Source organism: Zonotrichia leucophrys, chromosome 22, assembly GCF_028769735.1.
Source record: "Zonotrichia leucophrys gambelii isolate GWCS_2022_RI chromosome 22, RI_Zleu_2.0, whole genome shotgun sequence".
Classification (NCBI taxonomy): domain Eukaryota; kingdom Metazoa; phylum Chordata; class Aves; order Passeriformes; family Passerellidae; genus Zonotrichia; species Zonotrichia leucophrys.
The window spans coordinates 1,294,289-1,311,354 of NC_088191.1; the positions used below are offsets into that span (position 1 = coordinate 1,294,289).

The following is a 17,066-nucleotide window of genomic DNA, read 5'->3' on the forward strand; positions in this document are numbered from 1 at the left end:
GTTTTTAAGGAACATTTATGGGTGTTTTAGGAACATTTATGGGTTTTTTAGGAACATTTACAGGTTTATTCCCTCGAGGAACTTGTAGGGCCCACTGAGGATATCCCAGATCATTCCTTTAGGAACATTTTTTTATGGGTTTTTAAGGAACATTTATGGGTGTTTTAGGAACATTTACAGGTTTATTCCCTAGAGGAACTTGTAGGGCACACTGAGGATATCCCAGATCATTCCTTTAGGATCATTTACAGATTTTTTGGGACCATTTACAGGTTTATCCCTAGAGGAACTTGTAGGGCACACTGAGGACATCCCAGATCATTCCTTTAGGAACATTTACAGGTTTTTAAGGAACATTTATGGGTTTTTTAGGAACATTTACAGCTTTATCCCTAGAGGAACTTGTAGGGCCCACTGAGGACTTTTCAGATCACTCCTTTAGGAACATTTACAGGTTTTTTGGAAACATTTACAGGTTTATTCCTAGAGGTACTTGTAAGGTACACCCCAGATCATTCCTTTAGGAACATTTACAGGTTTTTCAGGGCCATTTAGAGGTTTTTAGGGCCGTTTGCAGGTTTATCCTTAGATGAACTTGTAGGGCACATCCCAGATCACTCCTTTAGGAACATTTACAGGTTTTTAAGGAACATTTATGGGTTTTTTAGGAACATTTACAGGTTTATCCCTAGAGGAACTTGTAGGGCACATCCCAGAGCATTCCTTTAGGAACATTTACAGGTTTTTTGGAAACATTTACAGGTTTATTCCTAGAGGTACTTGCAAGGTACACCCCAGATCACTCCTTTAGGAACATTTACAGGTTTATTCCTAGAGGTACTTGTAAGGTGCACCCCAGATCATTCCTTTAGGAACATTTACAGGTTTTTCAGGGCCGTGTCCAGGTTAGCCCTAGATGAACTTGTAGGGCAGGCGGGCGGGCAGGGTCTGCAGCTCCAGGCGCACGGGGCACTTGTAGAAGTGGCCGAGCAGGGTCTCGGCGTAGCCCTGCAGGAAGTAGAGCTTGTGGGGCGGCAGCGCCCGCGCCAGGAGGGCGCAGAGCACCAGCAGGTTCCCGCGGCGCTTCAGCACCGGCTCGTCCAGCAGCAGCCCCGGGAACGTCCCGGCCAGGAAGCGCCGCAGGAACGCGTCCTCCAGGGCCCGCTGGGCGGCGCCCGCCTCGCCACACAGGTTACCTGGGACAGAGGGGACATTGGGGACACTGGGGACATTGGGGACACTGGGGACATTGGGGACACTGGGTCACTGCCCGCCTGCCTCGCCACACAGGTTACCTGGGACAGAGGGGACATTGGGGACACTGGGGACATTGGGGACACTGGGGACATTGGGGACACTGGGTCACTGCCCGCCTCGCCACACAGGTTACCTGGGGGGACAGGGGACATTGGGGACACTGCCCGCCCGCCTCGCCACACAGGTTACCTGGGGGACATTGGGGACACTGAGGGACATCCTGCTGGGTGGCGCCTGCCTCGCCACACAGGTTACCTGGGACATTGGGGACACTGGGGACATTGGGGACACTGCCCGCCCGCCTCGCCACACAGGTTACCTAGGCGGACAGGGGACATTGGGGACACTGGGTCACTGCCCGCCTCGCCACACAGGTTACCTGGGACAGAGGGGACATTGGGGACACTGAGGGACATCCTGCTGGGCAGTGCCCGCCTCGCCACACAGGTTACCTGGGGGGACACACAGGTGGCATTGGTGACACTGTGTCACCCCCACTGTGCTGCACCCACCTCACCACACAGGTTCGCTGAGGGGACAGGGGATGGTGGCACTGGTGGCACCAGCCCAGCCGTGGTCCTGGCACCACAGGAGTTGTGTGTTCTGTGCCCAGGATGCCCATGGGTGCCATGTGTCACTGTCCCCACCAGGCTCCCACGATGCCCACGTACCCCACACTGCCCTGTCCCCACCATGCTCCTGTGTCCCCACAGGCCATCTCCCTGTCCCCTGTGTCCCCGTGTCACGCACCGGTGTGCAGGGACAGCCAGCCCTTGCGGTGCCCGATGTGGTGCGGGGCGTGCGCCTGCTCGTACGTCACCAGCTTGTCACCCTTGCCCGCGCGCACCCGCGCCGCCCGCGCCTGTGGGGACAGCAGGGTCAGGGACAGGGAACAGGGGGACATTGGGGACAGCAGGGACAGGGGACATTGGGGACAGCAGGGTCAGGGACAGGGGGACATTGGGGACAGCAGGGTCAGGGACAGGGAACAGGGGGACATTGGGGACAGCAGGGACAGGGGGACATTGGGGACAGCAGGGTCAGCAGGGACAAGGGACAGCGGGGTCAGGGACATGGGGAAAGTGGGGTCAGGGGGACATGGGGACGGGGACAGCAGGGTCAGGAGACAGGGGACACAGGGACAGGGGACAGCGGGGACAGGGAGACACGGGGTCGGGGAACAGGGGACAAGGGACAGCGAGGACAGCAGGGTCAGGGGACATTGGGAACAGGGGGACATGGGGACAGCAGCATCAGGGACATGGGGACATTATGGGCAGCGAGGACAGGGAACACAGGGATAGGAGGGCAGGGGACACGGGGACACGGACGCGGGGTCCCCGACGACTCACCTTGAGGCACACGGGGCTGGTGTGGAGCTGCCGGGGGGCGCTGGGGACATGGAGGGCACGGGGAAGGACCTGCACAGGGGACAGGGCTGGGGACGGCTGGCAGGGGACACCCCGGTCCCCAGGGCTGGCGACATCGCGGTCTCCTGTCCCCAGCACAGCCAGCGTGTCCCCAGGAGCCGCACGGAGCAGCCCCGGTGTCCCCACAGCTCGTGACGCTGTTCCCGGTGTCACCTCTCATCCAGTGCCCCCCACCCTCAGTGTCCCCCATTCCCGGTGTATTTCCCCCATTCCGGGTATTTCCCCCATTCCCGGTGTATTTCCCCCATTCCCGGTGTTTTTCCCCCATTCCCGCTCTCGCCTCACCCGCAGGGCCCGCGCGGCCGCCGCCATCTTGGCTGAGGGAGCGGCGGCAGCGCCCCCTGGCGGCGGGAGGGCAGCGAGGAACTGGGATGGACTGGGAACACTGGGAGTACTGCAAGCACTGGGGATACTGGGATGGACTGGGGGGAACTGGGATGGACTGGGGACACTGGGAGTACTGCAAGCACTGGGGGGAACTGGGATGGACTGGGGGGAACTGGGATGGACTGGGGGGAACTGGGATGGACTGGGAACACTGGGAGTACTGCAAGCACTGGGGATACTGGGATGGACTGGGAACTCCTGAAGGCAACTGGGCTCCTCGTGAGCACTCACTGGGAGCAACTGGGAGCTCCGTGGTGCCCACTGGGAGCCTTTTGGGGGTCTCCCAGCTCCCTTACCCTCCACTCTTGGGGTCTCCCAGGTGTCCCCCCCATTTTGGGGTCCCCCCCATCCCGGTGCCCACACACACACACACACACTCAGCGCCCGTGGGTGCCACTGCTTTATTCCGGGGGTGCCCCCGGGTGCCCCCCGCACTCGGAGCCCCCCGTCCCGTTTCGGGGGGCTCAGGGGAAGGCGATGGAGCCCAGGGGGGGCTCGGGGGGGGTCCCGCGGCCGGGGGGCTGCCGGGGCCCCCCGTGGTGCCCGTACTGGAACTTGAGGCGCAGCTCGCCCAGGCGGGAGCGGGGCAGGATGTCGGGGATCCACTCGATGGTGAAGGGCGTGGGCTCCTTCTGCGTGGGGGACGTGTGGCCTGGGGGGGCACGGCGGGGTGGCTGCCTCGGGGGGCCCTGCTGGCCCTCCATGGACCCCCAAACCCATGGGACCCCCCCTGCTGCTCCTCCATGGACCCCCAAACCCATGGGACCCCCCCCTGCTATTCCTCCATGGACCCCCAAACCCATGGGACCCCCCCCTGCTGCTCCTCCATGGACCCCCAAACCCATGGGACCCCCCCAAACCCATGAGACCCCCCCCAACTCCATAGAACCCCCCCTGTATTCCTCCATGGACCCCCAAACCCATGGGACCCCCCCCTGCTATTCTCCATGGACCCCCAAACCCATGGGACCCCCTGCTGGCCCCTCCATGGACCCCAAACCAATGGGACCCCCCCCAACCCCATTGGACCCCCCAACCACATAAACCCCCCTGCTATTCCTCCATGGACCCCCAAACCCATGGGACCTCCCCCTGCTGCCCCACCATGGACCCCAAACCCATGGGACCGCCCAAACCCATGGACCCCCCCAACCCCATAGAACCCCCCCTGCTGGCTCTCCATGGACCCCCAAACCCAGGGCCCCCCCTGCTGCTCCTCCACGGACCCTCAAACCCATGGAACCCCCCCCTGCTGCTCCTCCATGGACCCCCAAACCCATGGGACCCCCCCCTTTTCCCTTCCCTTGAAGCCCCCCAACCCTATGGAGAGTTGGGACCTCCTGGGGCTGTTTTGGGGTCTCACCCTGCCCTTCCAAGGGGTTGTTTTGGGGTCCCACCCTGCCCTTTATGGGCACTGTTTTGGGATCATGCTCTGCCCTACCCAGGGGCTATTTTGGGGTCCATTCCTGCCCTCCCCGGGGCCTGTTTTGGGGTCCCATTCTACACCTCCCAGGTGGGTTTTGGGGTCTCATCCTGCACTTTCTGGGCGCTGTTTTGGGATCATATTCCGCCCTTCCTGGGGCTGTTTTGGGGTCCCACCCTGCCCTTCCCTGGGGCTATTTTGGGGTCTCACCCTGCCCTTCCTGGGCACTGTTTTGGGATCATGCTCTGCCCTTCCTGGGGGCTATTTTGGGGTCCCACCCTGCCCTTCCCTGGGGCTGTTTTGGGGTCTCACCCTGCCCTTCCAAGGGGTTGTTTTGGGGTCCCACCCTGCCCCTTGTGGGCACTATTTTGGGGTCCCTCCCAGCTGCCTTTAGAGATCATACCCTGCCCCTCCCGGCGCTGTTTCAGGGTCTCACCCTGCCCCTCCCGGCGCTGTTTCGGGGTCTCACCCTGCCCCTCCCGGCGCTGTTTCGGGGTCCCCCCGGTGCCCCCCGAACCTCACCGACTTTGAGGAAGGTCTGCAGCTCCAGGGGCCGCAGCGGGGGCTGCCTCTCGTGCGGGCCCAGCCCCTCGGGCACGCTCTCCACCTCCACGCGGGGGCTGCGGAAGGGCTCGTAGGAGCCGTCGCGGTTCTGCACGAAGCTCCGCGTGATCTCCAGCGGCACCTGCGGGCCGGGCAGCGCTCAGGGCCGGCCCCGCGGGGCTGGGGGGGTGCCCGGGGCAGGGGGGGGGGGTGTCCCGGCCTTACCTCGGGAGTGTCGAAGATCTGCTTGACCTGCAGGACGTTGGTGATGTGCCAGGTGTACTTGGAGAAGGTGCCCAGGGGCAGCGCGTCCCTGCGCACGAAGGCTGCGGGCAGGGGTCGGGGCGGGCTCGGGGGGCTCCGGCCCCCATTTCATCCTCCCTCCTCTTGCTTTTATCAGCCCTCTTTGGTTTTCCTCTCCTTCCCCCCTTTTTTCCTTCTTTTCCCTCCCTTTTTTGCTTCTTTTCCCCCATTTTTGCCTCTTTTCTCCCTTTATTTTCTCCCCTTCCTCCCACTTTTTAATTCCCTTTCTCCCTCCTTCCTCCTCTCTTTTTTATTCCTCTTTTCCCCCATTTATTTTTTCATCCCTCCCTCTCCCCATTTTTCTCCATTCCCCCCCCCCTTTATTTTTTCTCTTTTATTTTTCCATGCCCCTTTCCCCCTTTATTTTCCCCCCTTTGTTTTTCCCCTTAATTTTTCCCTTTTATTTTTCCCCTTTATTTTTCCATCCCCATTTCCCCCCTTTATTTCCCCCCCTTTTATTTTTCCACCCCCTTTCCCCCCTCCTCTTTATTTTCCCCCTTTATTTTTCCTCCTTTATTTTTCCCTTTTTTTCCATCCCCCTTTTTCCCCCATTACTTTCCTCCCCCCCTTAATTTTTCCCCCTTTTATTTTTCCCCTTTATTTTTCCATTCCCATTTCCCCCCTTTATTTCCCCCCCTTTTTACCCTTTTATTTTCCCACCCCCTTTCCCCCCCTCCTCTTTTTTTCCCCTCCTTTTTTCCCTTTATTTTCCCCCTTTATTTTTCCCTTTTTTCCACCCCCCTTTTCCCCCCATTACTTTCCCCCCCTTTTATTTTTCCCCTTTATTTTTCCATTCCCATTTCCCCCCTTTATTTCCCCACACATTTCCCCCCCTTTTTTCCCTTTTATTTTCCCACCCCCTTTTCCCCCCCTCCTCTTTATTTTCCCTCCTTTTTTTCCCCTTTATTTTCCCCCTTTATTTTTCCCTTTTTTTCCATCCCCCTTTTTCCCCATTACTTTTCCCCCTTTAATTTTTCCCCCTTTTATTTTTCCCCTTTATTTTTCCATTCCCATTTCCTGCCTTTATTTCCCCCCACATTTCCCCCCCCTTTTATTTTCCCACCCCCTTTTCCCCCCCTCCTCTTTATTTTCCCTCCTTTTTTTCCCCTTTATTTTCCCCCTTTATTTTTCCGTTTTTCCCCCATTACTTTTCCCCCCCTTAATTTTTCCCCCCTTTTATTTTTCCATTCCCATTTCCCCCCTTTATTTCCCCACACATTTTCCCCCTTTTTTCCCTTTTATTTTCCCACCCCTTTTCCCCCCCTCCTCTTTTTTTCCCCTCCTTTTTTCCCCTTTATTTTTCCCTTTTTTCCACCCCCTTTTTTCCCCCCCTTAATTTTTCCCCCTTTTATTTTTCCCTTTTATTTTTCCATTCCCATTTCCCCCCTTTATTTTCCCCCCTTTTTTCCCCTTTTCCATCTCCCCCTCCCCAGCACCCAAGAAAAACCCCGGAATCCTCTCCGTGCCCTTTCTCCTTGCCCCACACTCAGCTCCCAGCAGGATTTTTTGTGGTTTTTTCCCCTTTTTTGGGTGTTTTTCCCCTTTTTCTTTACCCGTGGTGGAGTTGGGCAGCCTCTTCTTGCCGCTGCCGCTGGAGATTCGCTGCTGCAGAGCCTCAAAAAAGGACTGGGGGATGTGGAAAACCAGCGGCTCTGGGTGGCCTGGGAGGGAAATTGTCACCCCAAATTGTCACCCCAAAGTGTCCCCGTGGCTCATGGGGATCAGCAGTGCTGGAATTCCCAGGGAAATGTTTGGGATTTGGAAGCTGAACCCGCCCTGTCGCTGTTTTGGGGTCACTGGGAGGAGAATGGGGAGGGCGTGGTGACAATGGCATGGATGGTGGGACCAAAAAGTATTCCTAAAAAACCAGCAAATTATCCCCAAAAACGGACACGGGGTTCCCAAAATGGGACCAAAATATTCCTAAAAAAACACCAAATTATCCCCAAAAACGGACACGGGGTTCCCAAAATGGGACCAAAATATTCCTAAAAAAACACCAAATTATCCCCAAAAATGGACACGGGGTTCCCAAAACGGGACCAAAATATTCCTAAAAAAACAGCAAATTATCCCCAAAAATGGACATGGGGTTCCCAAAATGGGACCAAAATATTCCTAAAAAAACACCAAATTATCCCCAAAAACGGACACGGGGTTCCCAAAATGGGACCAAAATATTCCTAAAAAACCACCAAATTATCCCCAAAAACGGACACGGGGTTCCCAAAATGGGACCAAAATATTCCTAAAAAACCACCAAATTATCCCCAAAAATGGACACGGGGTTCCCAAAATGGGACCAAAATATTCCTAAAAAACCACCAAATTATCCCCAAAAACGGACACGGGGTTCCCAAAATGGGACCAAAATATTCCTAAAAAAACCAGCAAATTATCCCCAAAAACGGACACGGGGTTCCCAAAATGGGACCAAAATATTCCTAAAAAAACACCAAATTATCCCCAAAAATGGACACGGGGTTCCCAAAATGGGACCACAATATTCCTAAAAAAACAGCAAATTATCCCCAAAAACGGACACGGGGTTCCCAAAATGGGACCGAAATATTCCTAAAAAACCACCAAATTATCCCCAAAAACGGACACGGGGTTCCCAAAATGGGACCAAAATATTCCTAAAAAACCACCAAATTATCCCCAAAAATGGACACGGGGTTCCCAAAATGGTATCAAAAGTATTCCTAAAAAAACACCAAATTATCCCCAAAAACGGACACAGGGTTTCCAAAACGGGACCAAAATATTCCTAAAAAAACAGCAAATTATCCCCAAAAATGGACACGGGGTTCCCAAAATGGGACCAAAGTATTCCTAAAAAACCACCAAATTATCCCCAAAAATGGACACGGGGTTCCCAAAATGGGACCAAAATATTCCTAAAAAAACACCAAATTATCCCCAAAAACGGACACGGGGTTCCAAAATGGGACCAAAATATTCCTAAAAAACCAGCAAATTATCCCCAAAAATGGACACGGGGTTCCCAAAATGGGACCAAAATATTCCTAAAAAAACAGCAAATTATCCCCAAAAATGGACACGGGGTTCCCAAAATATTCCTAAAAAACCAGCAAATTATCCCCAAAAACGGACACGGGGTTCCCAAAATGGTACCAAAAGTATTCCCAGAAAGGGACCAAAAGTGTTCCCGAAAAGGGACCAAAAGTGTTCCCAAAATGTCCCCCAAAGAGCAGAGAGGCTTGAGAATTATGGAATTATGGAATGGTTTGAGTTTCATCCCCTGTCCCCAGTCCCTTGCCAACTCTCCCGGAATGTTCTGGAATGTGCTGGAAGCTCTCTCTGGATCTTTTCCCTTCTCGGGGTGAACATTCCCAGCTCTCCCAGCCTGGCTCCAGGGACCCCCCAAAACCTGCAGGGCTCACTCACCCTCAAACTGGTAGTGCATGGTCTGGTGGATGCGCTCAGTGACACTGCCCAGCCACTCCTGGAAGGACAGGGACACCTGGGACTCATCCAGCGCCTGGGGACAGCCTGAGGGGACACCGAGGGGACACTGCAATGTCACCGTGTCCCCAACATCACCCCAGGGCTCTGTGGCACTGCCCAGGCAGAGAGGGGACACTGCAATGTCACTGTGTCCCCAACATCAGCCCAGGGCTGTGACACTGCCCAGCCAGAGGGGACACTGCAATGTCACCGTGTCCCCAACATCACTGAGCTCTGTGGCACTGCCCAGGCAGAGAGGGGACACTGCAATGTCACTGTGTCCCCAAAATCACCCCAGGGCTCTGTGGCACTGCCCAGGCAGGGAGGGGACACTGCAATGTCACTGTGTCCCCAAACATCACCCCAGGGCTCTGTGGCACTGCCCAGGCAGGGAGGGGACACTGCAATGTCACCGTGTCCCCAAACATCACTGTGGCACTGCCCAGGCAGGGAGGGGACACTGCAATGTCACTGTGTCCCCAACATCACCCCAGGGCTCTGTGGCACTGCCCAGCCAGGGAGGGGACACTGCAATGTCACCGTGTCCCCAAACATCACTGAGCTCTGTGGCACTGCCCAGGCAGGGAGGGGACACTGCAATGTCACTGTGTCCCCAAACATCACTGAGCTCTGTGGCACTGCCCAGCCAGAGAGGGGACACTGCAATGTCACCGTGTCCCCAACATCACTGTGGCACTGCCAGCCAGAGAGGGACACTGCAATGTCACTGTGTCCCCAACATCACCCCAGGGCTCTGTGGCACTGCCCAGGCAGGGAGGGGACACTGCAATGTCACTGTGTCCCCAAACCTCACTGAGCTCTGTGACACTGCAATGTCACTGTGTCCCCAAAATCACCCCAGGGCTCTGTGACACTGCAATGTCACCGTGTCCCCAACATCACTGTGGCACTGCCCAGCCAGGGAGGGGACACTGCAATGTCACCGTGTCCCCAACATCACCCCAGGGCTCTGTGGCACTGCCCAGGCAGAGAGGGGACACTGCAATGTCACCGTGTCCCCAACATCACTGAGCTCTGTGGCACTGCCCAGCCAGGGAGGGGACACTGCAATGTCACTGTGTCCCCAACATCACTGTGGCACTGGCCAGGCAGGGAGGGGACACTGCAATGTCACTGTGTCCCCAACATCACTGTGGCACTGCCCAGCCAGAGAGGGGACACTGCAATGTCACTGTGTCCCCAAACCTCACCCCAGGGCTCTGTGGCACTGCCCAGCCAGGGAGGGGACACTGCAATGTCACCATGTCCCCAACATCACTGTGGCACTGCCCAGCCACTCCTGGAAGGACAGGGACACCTGGGACTCATCCAGCGCCTGGGGACAGCCTGAGGGGACACTGCAATGTCACCGTGTCCCCAACATCACTGAGCTCTGTGGCACTGCCCAGCCAGAGAGGGGACACTGCAATGTCACCGTGTCCCCAAACACCACTGAGCTCTGTGGCACTGCCCAGGCAGGGAGGGGACACTGCAATGTCACCGTGTCCCCAACATCACTGAGCTCTGTGACACTGCCCAGCCAGGGAGGGGACACTGCAATGTCACCGTGTCCCCAACATCACTGTGGCACTGCCCAGGCAGGGAGGGGACACTGCAATGTCACTGTGTCCCCAAACCTCACCCCAGGGCTCTGTGGCACTGCCCAGCCACTCCTGGACCCCAAAGTTCTCCAGCCTGGCCTTGGGCACTGCCAGGGATCCAAATTTGCCACAGCAAATCTGGGAATTCCATCCCAGCCCCTCCTCATCCTCAAACCAGGAATTCCTTCCCCAAATCCCCATCAACCCGTGCCCACCCTGAGCTGGCAGTGCCCACCCCGAGCTGGCAGTGCCCACCCCGAGCTGGCAGTGCCCACCCCGAGCTGGCAGTGCCCACCCCGAGCTGGCACTGCCCACCCCGAGCTGGCACTGCCCACCCTGAGCTGGCAGTGCCCCAGGGCTCACCGTGTCTCTTCAGTGAGGATGATGAGGATGAGGAAGGTGAGGAGGAGACCACGGGCAGCTTCCTCAGGCTGCCCCTCCTGGGGTTGGGATGAGCTGGGTCTGGTGCCAGGAGGGGCCCGGGCACCTGCGGGCCTGAGGGAGGGATTGTCACCAAGTGCCACCCAATGTCACCCAATGTCACCCAATGCCACCTCCCTCCTTTGGGTCTCCACCCCCACATCTCCAGCAGGGACCCCCACGAGTTCCTAAAGCCTGGAGCTGCTCCAGAGGTTCCACAGCTGGATGTGACCCCACGGAGCTCATCCAGAGGTCCCACAGCTGGATGTGACCTCATGGAACTCCTCCAGAGGTTCCACAGCTGGATGTGACCCCACGGAGCTCATCCAGAGGTTCCCCAGCTGGATGTGACCCCACGGAGCTCATCCAGAGGTCCCACAGCTGGATGTGACCTCATGGAACTCCTCCAGAGGTTCCCCAGCTGGATGTGACCCCATGGAGCTCATCCAGAGGTCCCACAGCTGGATGTGACCCCACAGAGCTCCTCCAGAGGTTCCACAGCTGGATGTGACCCCATGGAGCTCATCCAGAGGTCCCACAGCTGGATGTGACCCCATGGAGCTCATCCAGAGGTCCCACAGCTGGATGTGACCTCATGGAACTCCTCCAGAGTTCCACAGCTGGATGCAACCCCACAGAGCAGCTCCAGAGGTCCCACAGCTGGATGTGACCCCATGGAGCTCATCCAGAGGTCCCACAGCTGGATGTGACCCCATGGAGCTCATCCAGAGGTCCCACAGCTGGATGTGACCCCATGGAACTCCTCCAGAGGTTCCACAGCTGGATGTGACCCCACGGAGCTCATCCAGAGGTTCCCCAGCTGGATGTGACCCCACGGAGCTCATCCAGAGGTCCCACAGCTGGATGTGACCCCATGGAGCTCATCCAGAGGTCCCACAGCTGGATGTGACCCCACAGAGCAGCTCTGGAGATTCCCAGCTGGATCTGACCCCATGGAGCTCATCCAGAGGTTCCCCAGGTGGATGTGACCCCACGGAGCTCATCCAGAGGTTCCCCAGCTGGATGTGACCTCATGGAATTTCTCCAGAGGTTCCCCAGCTGGATGTGACCTCATGGAGCTCATCCAGAGGTCCCACAGCTGGATGTGACCTCATGGAATTTCTCCAGAGGTCCCACAGCTGGATGTGACCTCATGGAGCTCCTCCAGAGGTTCCACAGCTGGATGTGACCCCATGGAGCTCATCCAGAGGTCCCACAGCTGGATGTGACCTCATGGAATTTCTCCAGAGGTCCCACAGCTGGATGTGACCCCATGGAGCTCCTCCAGAGGTTCCACAGCTGGATGTGACCTCATGCAGCTCATCCAGAGGTCCCACAGCTGGATGTGGCCTCATGGAGCAGCTCCAGAGGTTCCCCAGCTGGATGTGACCCCATGGAGCAGCTCCAGAGGTTCCCCAGCTGGATCTGACCCCATGGAACTCCTCCAGAGGTTCCACAGCTGGATGTGACCCCATGGAGCTCCTCCAGAGGTTCCCCAGCTGGATGTGACCCCATGGAGCTCCTCCAGAGGTCCCACAGCTGGATGTGACCCCACGGAGCTCATCCAGAGGTTCCCCAGCTGGATGTGACCCCACAGAGCTCATCCAGAGGTTCCCCAGCTGGATGTGACCCCATGGAGCTCATCCAGAGGTTCCCCAGGTGGATGTGACCCCACAGAGCTCATCCAGAGGTTCCCCAGCTGGATGTGACCCCACGGAGCTCATCCAGAGGTTCCCCAGCTGGATGTGACCCCATGGAACTCCTCCAGAGGTTCCCCAGGTGGATGTGACCCCACAGAGCAGCCCCCAGCCCTCCCCAGGACCCTCACCTGCGCCCAGGTCCTTCCTCCTCCTCCTGGCCCTGGCAGCAGCCGCCCCCCGTGCCCGCGCTGTGGGGCCGGGGCCCCGGAGCAGCTGCGGGATCAGCGTCCCCTTGAGACCTGGGGACACAGGGACTGTCCCTAAAACATCCAGGGACACTGGGGACACTGAGGGACACAGGGACTGTCCCTAAAACATCCCAGCCACCACCAGGGACACTGAGGGACACTGAGGGACACAGGGACTGTCCCTAAAACATCCAGGGACACTGAGGGACACTGAGGGACACAGGGACTGTCCCTAAAACATCCCAGCCACCAGCCAGGGACACTGAGGGACACAGGGACTGTCCCTAAAACATCCCAGCCACCACCAGGGACACTGAGGGACACAGGGACTGTCCCTAAATCATCCCAGCCACCACCAGGGACACTGAGGGACACAGGGACTGTCCCTAAATCATCCCAGCCACCAGCCAGGGACACTGGGGACACTGAGGGACACAGGGACTGTCCCTAAAACATCCCAGCCACCACCAGGGACACAGGGACTGTCCCTAAATCATCCCAGCCACCAGCCAGGGACACTGAGGGACACTGGGGACACTGAGGGACACAAGGACTGTCCCTAAAACATCCCAGCCACCACCAGGGACACTGAGGGACACTGAGGGACACAGGGACTGTCCCTAAAACATCCCAGCCACCAGCCAGGGGCACTGAGGGACACTGAGGGACACAGGGACTGTCCCTAAAACATCCCAGCCACCAGCCAGGGACACTGAGGGACACAGGGACTGTCCCTAAATCATCCCAAATGAACCCCAACTATTCCTGCTCTGGGAGGGGGTTCAGAGCTCTCAGCTCTGCAAAAAGACCCCAAACCCAGTGGGATCTGCCCCCCAGCCCCAGTGGATCTCTGTGCTCACAGCAGGATGGGGGCAGCACAAACCCAATGCCCAGGGGATTTGGGACCATGGAATGGGCACTGGCAGAGCCCAGGAGGGTTTTTAGTGTGCCCCCCAAGCCCTGCTTGCTGCCCAGGGGATTTGGCACCAGTGGGGGTTTTAAGGTGCCCCCCAACCTCTGCCCAGGGGATTTGGGACCATGAAATGACCCAGGGGGGTTTTTAGGGTTCCCCCACTCCCATTCCTGCCCAGGGCATTTGGGACCATGCAATGACCCAGGAGGTTTTTTAGGGTGTCCCCAACTCCCTGCCCAGGGCATGTGGGACCATGAAATGGCCCAGGAGGTTTTTGGGGTGCCCCCACTCCCTGCCCAGGGAATTTGGGACCATGGAATGGCCCATGGAGGTTTTTAGGGTTCCCCCACCCCCTGCCCAGTGAATTTGGGACCATGGAATGACCCAGGGAGGTTTTTAGGGTGTCCCCCACCCCCTGCCCAGGGCATTTGGGACCATGGAATGACCCAGGAGGTTTTTAGGGGGTCCCCCAAGCCCTGCTTGCTGCCCAGGGGATTTGGCACCAGTGGGGGTTTTAAGGTGTCCCCCACCCCCTGCCCAGGGAATTTGGGACCATGGAATGGGCACTGGCAGAGCCCAGGAGGGTTTTTAGGGTGTCCCCCAAGCCCTGCTTGCTGCCCAGGGCATTTGGGACCATGGAATGACCCATGGAGGTTTTTTAGGGTTCCCCCAGCCCCTGCCCATGGTATTTGGGACCATGGAATGACCCAGGAGGTTTTTAGGGCTCCCCCATTCCCTGCCCAGTGAATTTGGGACCATGGAATGGCCCAGGAGGTTTTTAGGGTGTCCCCCACTCCCTGCCCAGGGGATTTGGGACCATGGAATGACCCAGGGGGGTTTTTAGGGGGTCCCCCACTCCCTGCCCAGGGAATTTGGGACCATGGAATGGGCACTGGCAGAGCCCAGGAGGGTTTTTAGTGTGCCACCCAAGCCCTGCTTGCTGCCCAGGGCATTTGGGACCGTGGAATGACCCAGGGGGGTTTTTAGGGTGTCCCCCACCCCCTGCCCAGGGCATTTGAGACCATGAAATGACCCAGGGGGATTTTTAGGGGGTCCCCCAAGCCTTGCCCACTCCCATTCCCTGCCCAGGGGATTTGGGACCGTGGAATGACCCAGGAGGTTTTTAGGGTTCCCCCATTCCCTGCCGAGTGAATTTGGGACCATGGAATGACCCAGGGGGGTTTTTAGGGTGTCCCCCACCCCCTGCCCAGGGAATTTGGGACCATGGAGGTTTTTAGGGTGCCCCCACCCCCTGCCCAGTGAATTTGGCACCATGGCATTCCCTGCCCGCTCCCACCGCTGCCGTCGGCCGTGAGGAACTCGGAGAACTCCTGGGCCAGGCTCTCGTCGCTGGCGAAGGCGCAGATGCAGGCCAGGAAATGGATGCAGCGCGTGGGGGGCGACTCCTCCTCCTCCTCCTCTTCCTCCTCCTCCTCCTCCTCCTCCTCGTCCTCCCGCCGCTCCCCCTTGGCACGGCCGTGCCCGGGCGCGCGGCAGGCGCAGGAGAAGCGGCGCTGCCCGAAGCTGGCGTGCAGGTAACCCAGGCTGTGCCTGGGGCTGGCCTTGCACTTGACCACCAGCACGCTCTTGGTCACCCTCTGCACCAGCGGCCCCGAGGGCTCCGTGGCCAACTCCCAGAGGCTCTGCTTGGCCTCGGCGGGCGCCTGCACCGCGCCCAGCACCGAGCTCTTGAGCGGCAGCGGCGTGGCCTCGGCCTGGCAGCCCAGCGCCAGCTTCAGGTGCTGGCACTGCCCCTCACCCTGCCTGGCGCAGGCGGGCGCGTGGCAGCGGCCAGAGCTCAGCTGGGTGATCAGGGTGCCCTCGGGGGTCTGGATGGCCGTCTCGGACACCCCCAGCTCCACGAAGCAGCGGCGCTGGCGCTGGCGCACCGAGTAGAGCTGGCCCTGGGCGCCGCCCAGCAGGCGCACGGCGTCGGCGGTGCCCGGGGCACGGCGGGCACCCGCCCGGAACACGGCCCCGCACGTCTTGTTCTTGCAGCTGAGCCCCCGCGTGCCGTTGTAGGTGCCGCAGCGAGGGCACTTGCGGATGCCACGCAGAGTGGCCTTGCCCAGGTCGGACAGGAAGGACGGGGCCTTGGGCCGGCCCTGGCACGGGTCCATGGGGCTGAGGAGACATGGGAGAGGGTCAGGGGGGCAGTGTGGGCACAGCGAGCAGCCTGGCAGGCCCTGTGCCACCCTGATAGGCCCTGTGCCATGCCAATGGCCACCCTGACAGTCCCTGTGCCACCCTGGCAGGCCCTGTGCCACCCTGGCAGGCCCCGTGCCATGCCAATGGCCACCCTGACAGTCCCTGTGCCACCCTGACAGGCCCCATGCCATGCCAATGGCCACCCTGACAGGCCCTGTGCCACTCTGAGAGTGCCTGTGCCATGCCAATGGCCACCCTGACAGGCCCTGTGCCACCCTGAGAGTGCCTGTGCTACTCTGAGAATCCCTGTGCCACCCTGACAGGCCCTGTGCCATGCCAATGGCCACCCTGAGAGTCGCTGTGCCACCCTGGCAGTCCCTGTGCCACCCTGACAGGCCCTGTGCCATGCCAATGGCCACCCTGAGAGTCCCTGTGCCACTCCACTGATCACCCTGAGTCCCTGTGCCACCCTGACAGGCCCTGTGCCACCCCAGTGAGCACCCTGAGAGTCCCTGTGCTATGCCAATGGCCACCCTGAGAGTCCCTGTGCCACCCCAATGGCCACCCTGAGAGTCCCTGTGCCACCCTGACAGTCCCTGTGCCACCCCAGTGAGCACCCTGAGAGTCCCTGTGCCACCCCAATGGTCACCCTGACAGGCCCTGTGCCACCCCAGTGAGCACCCTGATAGCCCCTGTGCCACCCCAGCAGACCCTGTGCCATGCCAATGGCCACCCTGACAGGCCCTGTGCCACCCCAGTGACCACCCTGAGAGCCCCTGTGCCACCCCAGCAGACCCTATGCCACCCCAATCGCCACCCTGAGAGTCCCTGTGCCACCCCAGTGAACAGCTGAGAGTCCCTGTGCCAACAATTGAACGCTCTGAGAGTCCCTGTGCCACCCTGACAGTCCCTGTGCCACCCCAATGGTCACCCTGGCACTCCCCGTGCCACCTCCCCTCACGGCCAGGCCCGGGGGTCTCTCCCCTCACTCCCAGCCCCGGTTCCTATCACAGCCAGCCCCAGGGGTCCCGTCCCCCCTCACCGGCGTTTCCCGGGGTTTCCCAGCATCCCTCGCGGCCCGTGACGTCAGCTCCGCCGCCGGGACCGCCCCGGTACCTGGGCCCCGTTACCGCCGCCGGCAGCGCCGTCACAGCGGCTCCACTTCCGCCACCGGCGCGCTCCTATTGGTCACTTTGCACCACGTGGTGCACCGCGGGGGCTGCTGGGAGTTGTAGTCCAAGGAGGGGCTTAAACCCCTCATGATGCTTGGACTACAACTCCC

The 17,066-nt window shown here is 59.1% G+C and overlaps 2 protein-coding genes across 3 annotated transcripts; both read right to left on the minus strand.

Moving 5' to 3' along the window:
* Window positions 1–190: 190 nt before the first annotated feature.
* On the minus strand, window positions 191–3,048 carry MRPS24 (mitochondrial ribosomal protein S24). 2 transcript variants are annotated; one of them, XM_064731147.1, is made up of 5 exons: window positions 2,973–3,048; window positions 2,610–2,678; window positions 2,008–2,119; window positions 906–1,196; window positions 191–577 (listed from the first exon to the last, which is right to left on the minus strand). In XM_064731147.1, the coding sequence occupies exons 1-4, from the start codon at window positions 2,997–2,999 to the stop codon at window positions 913–915; spliced, it is 492 nt and encodes a 163-aa protein (XP_064587217.1). In that variant the 5' UTR covers window positions 3,000–3,048; the 3' UTR covers window positions 191–577; window positions 906–912. The 2 variants fall into 2 exon arrangements, with proteins under 2 accessions (XP_064587217.1, XP_064587216.1); XM_064731146.1 differs by lacking the exon at window positions 191–577 and having other exon boundaries at window positions 804–1,196.
* A 413-nt stretch (window positions 3,049–3,461) lies between these two features.
* Window positions 3,462–16,957, minus strand: C22H2orf42 (chromosome 22 C2orf42 homolog). Its single transcript, XM_064731266.1, has 9 exons — window positions 16,827–16,957; window positions 14,934–15,760; window positions 12,664–12,774; window positions 10,779–10,910; window positions 8,755–8,859; window positions 6,897–7,004; window positions 5,266–5,366; window positions 5,020–5,182; window positions 3,462–3,726 (listed from the first exon to the last, which is right to left on the minus strand). Exons 1-9 carry the CDS (start codon window positions 16,850–16,852, stop codon window positions 3,539–3,541), a joined length of 1,761 nt encoding a protein of 586 aa, XP_064587336.1. The 5' UTR covers window positions 16,853–16,957; the 3' UTR covers window positions 3,462–3,538.
* Between the last annotated feature and the right edge of the window lie 109 nt (window positions 16,958–17,066).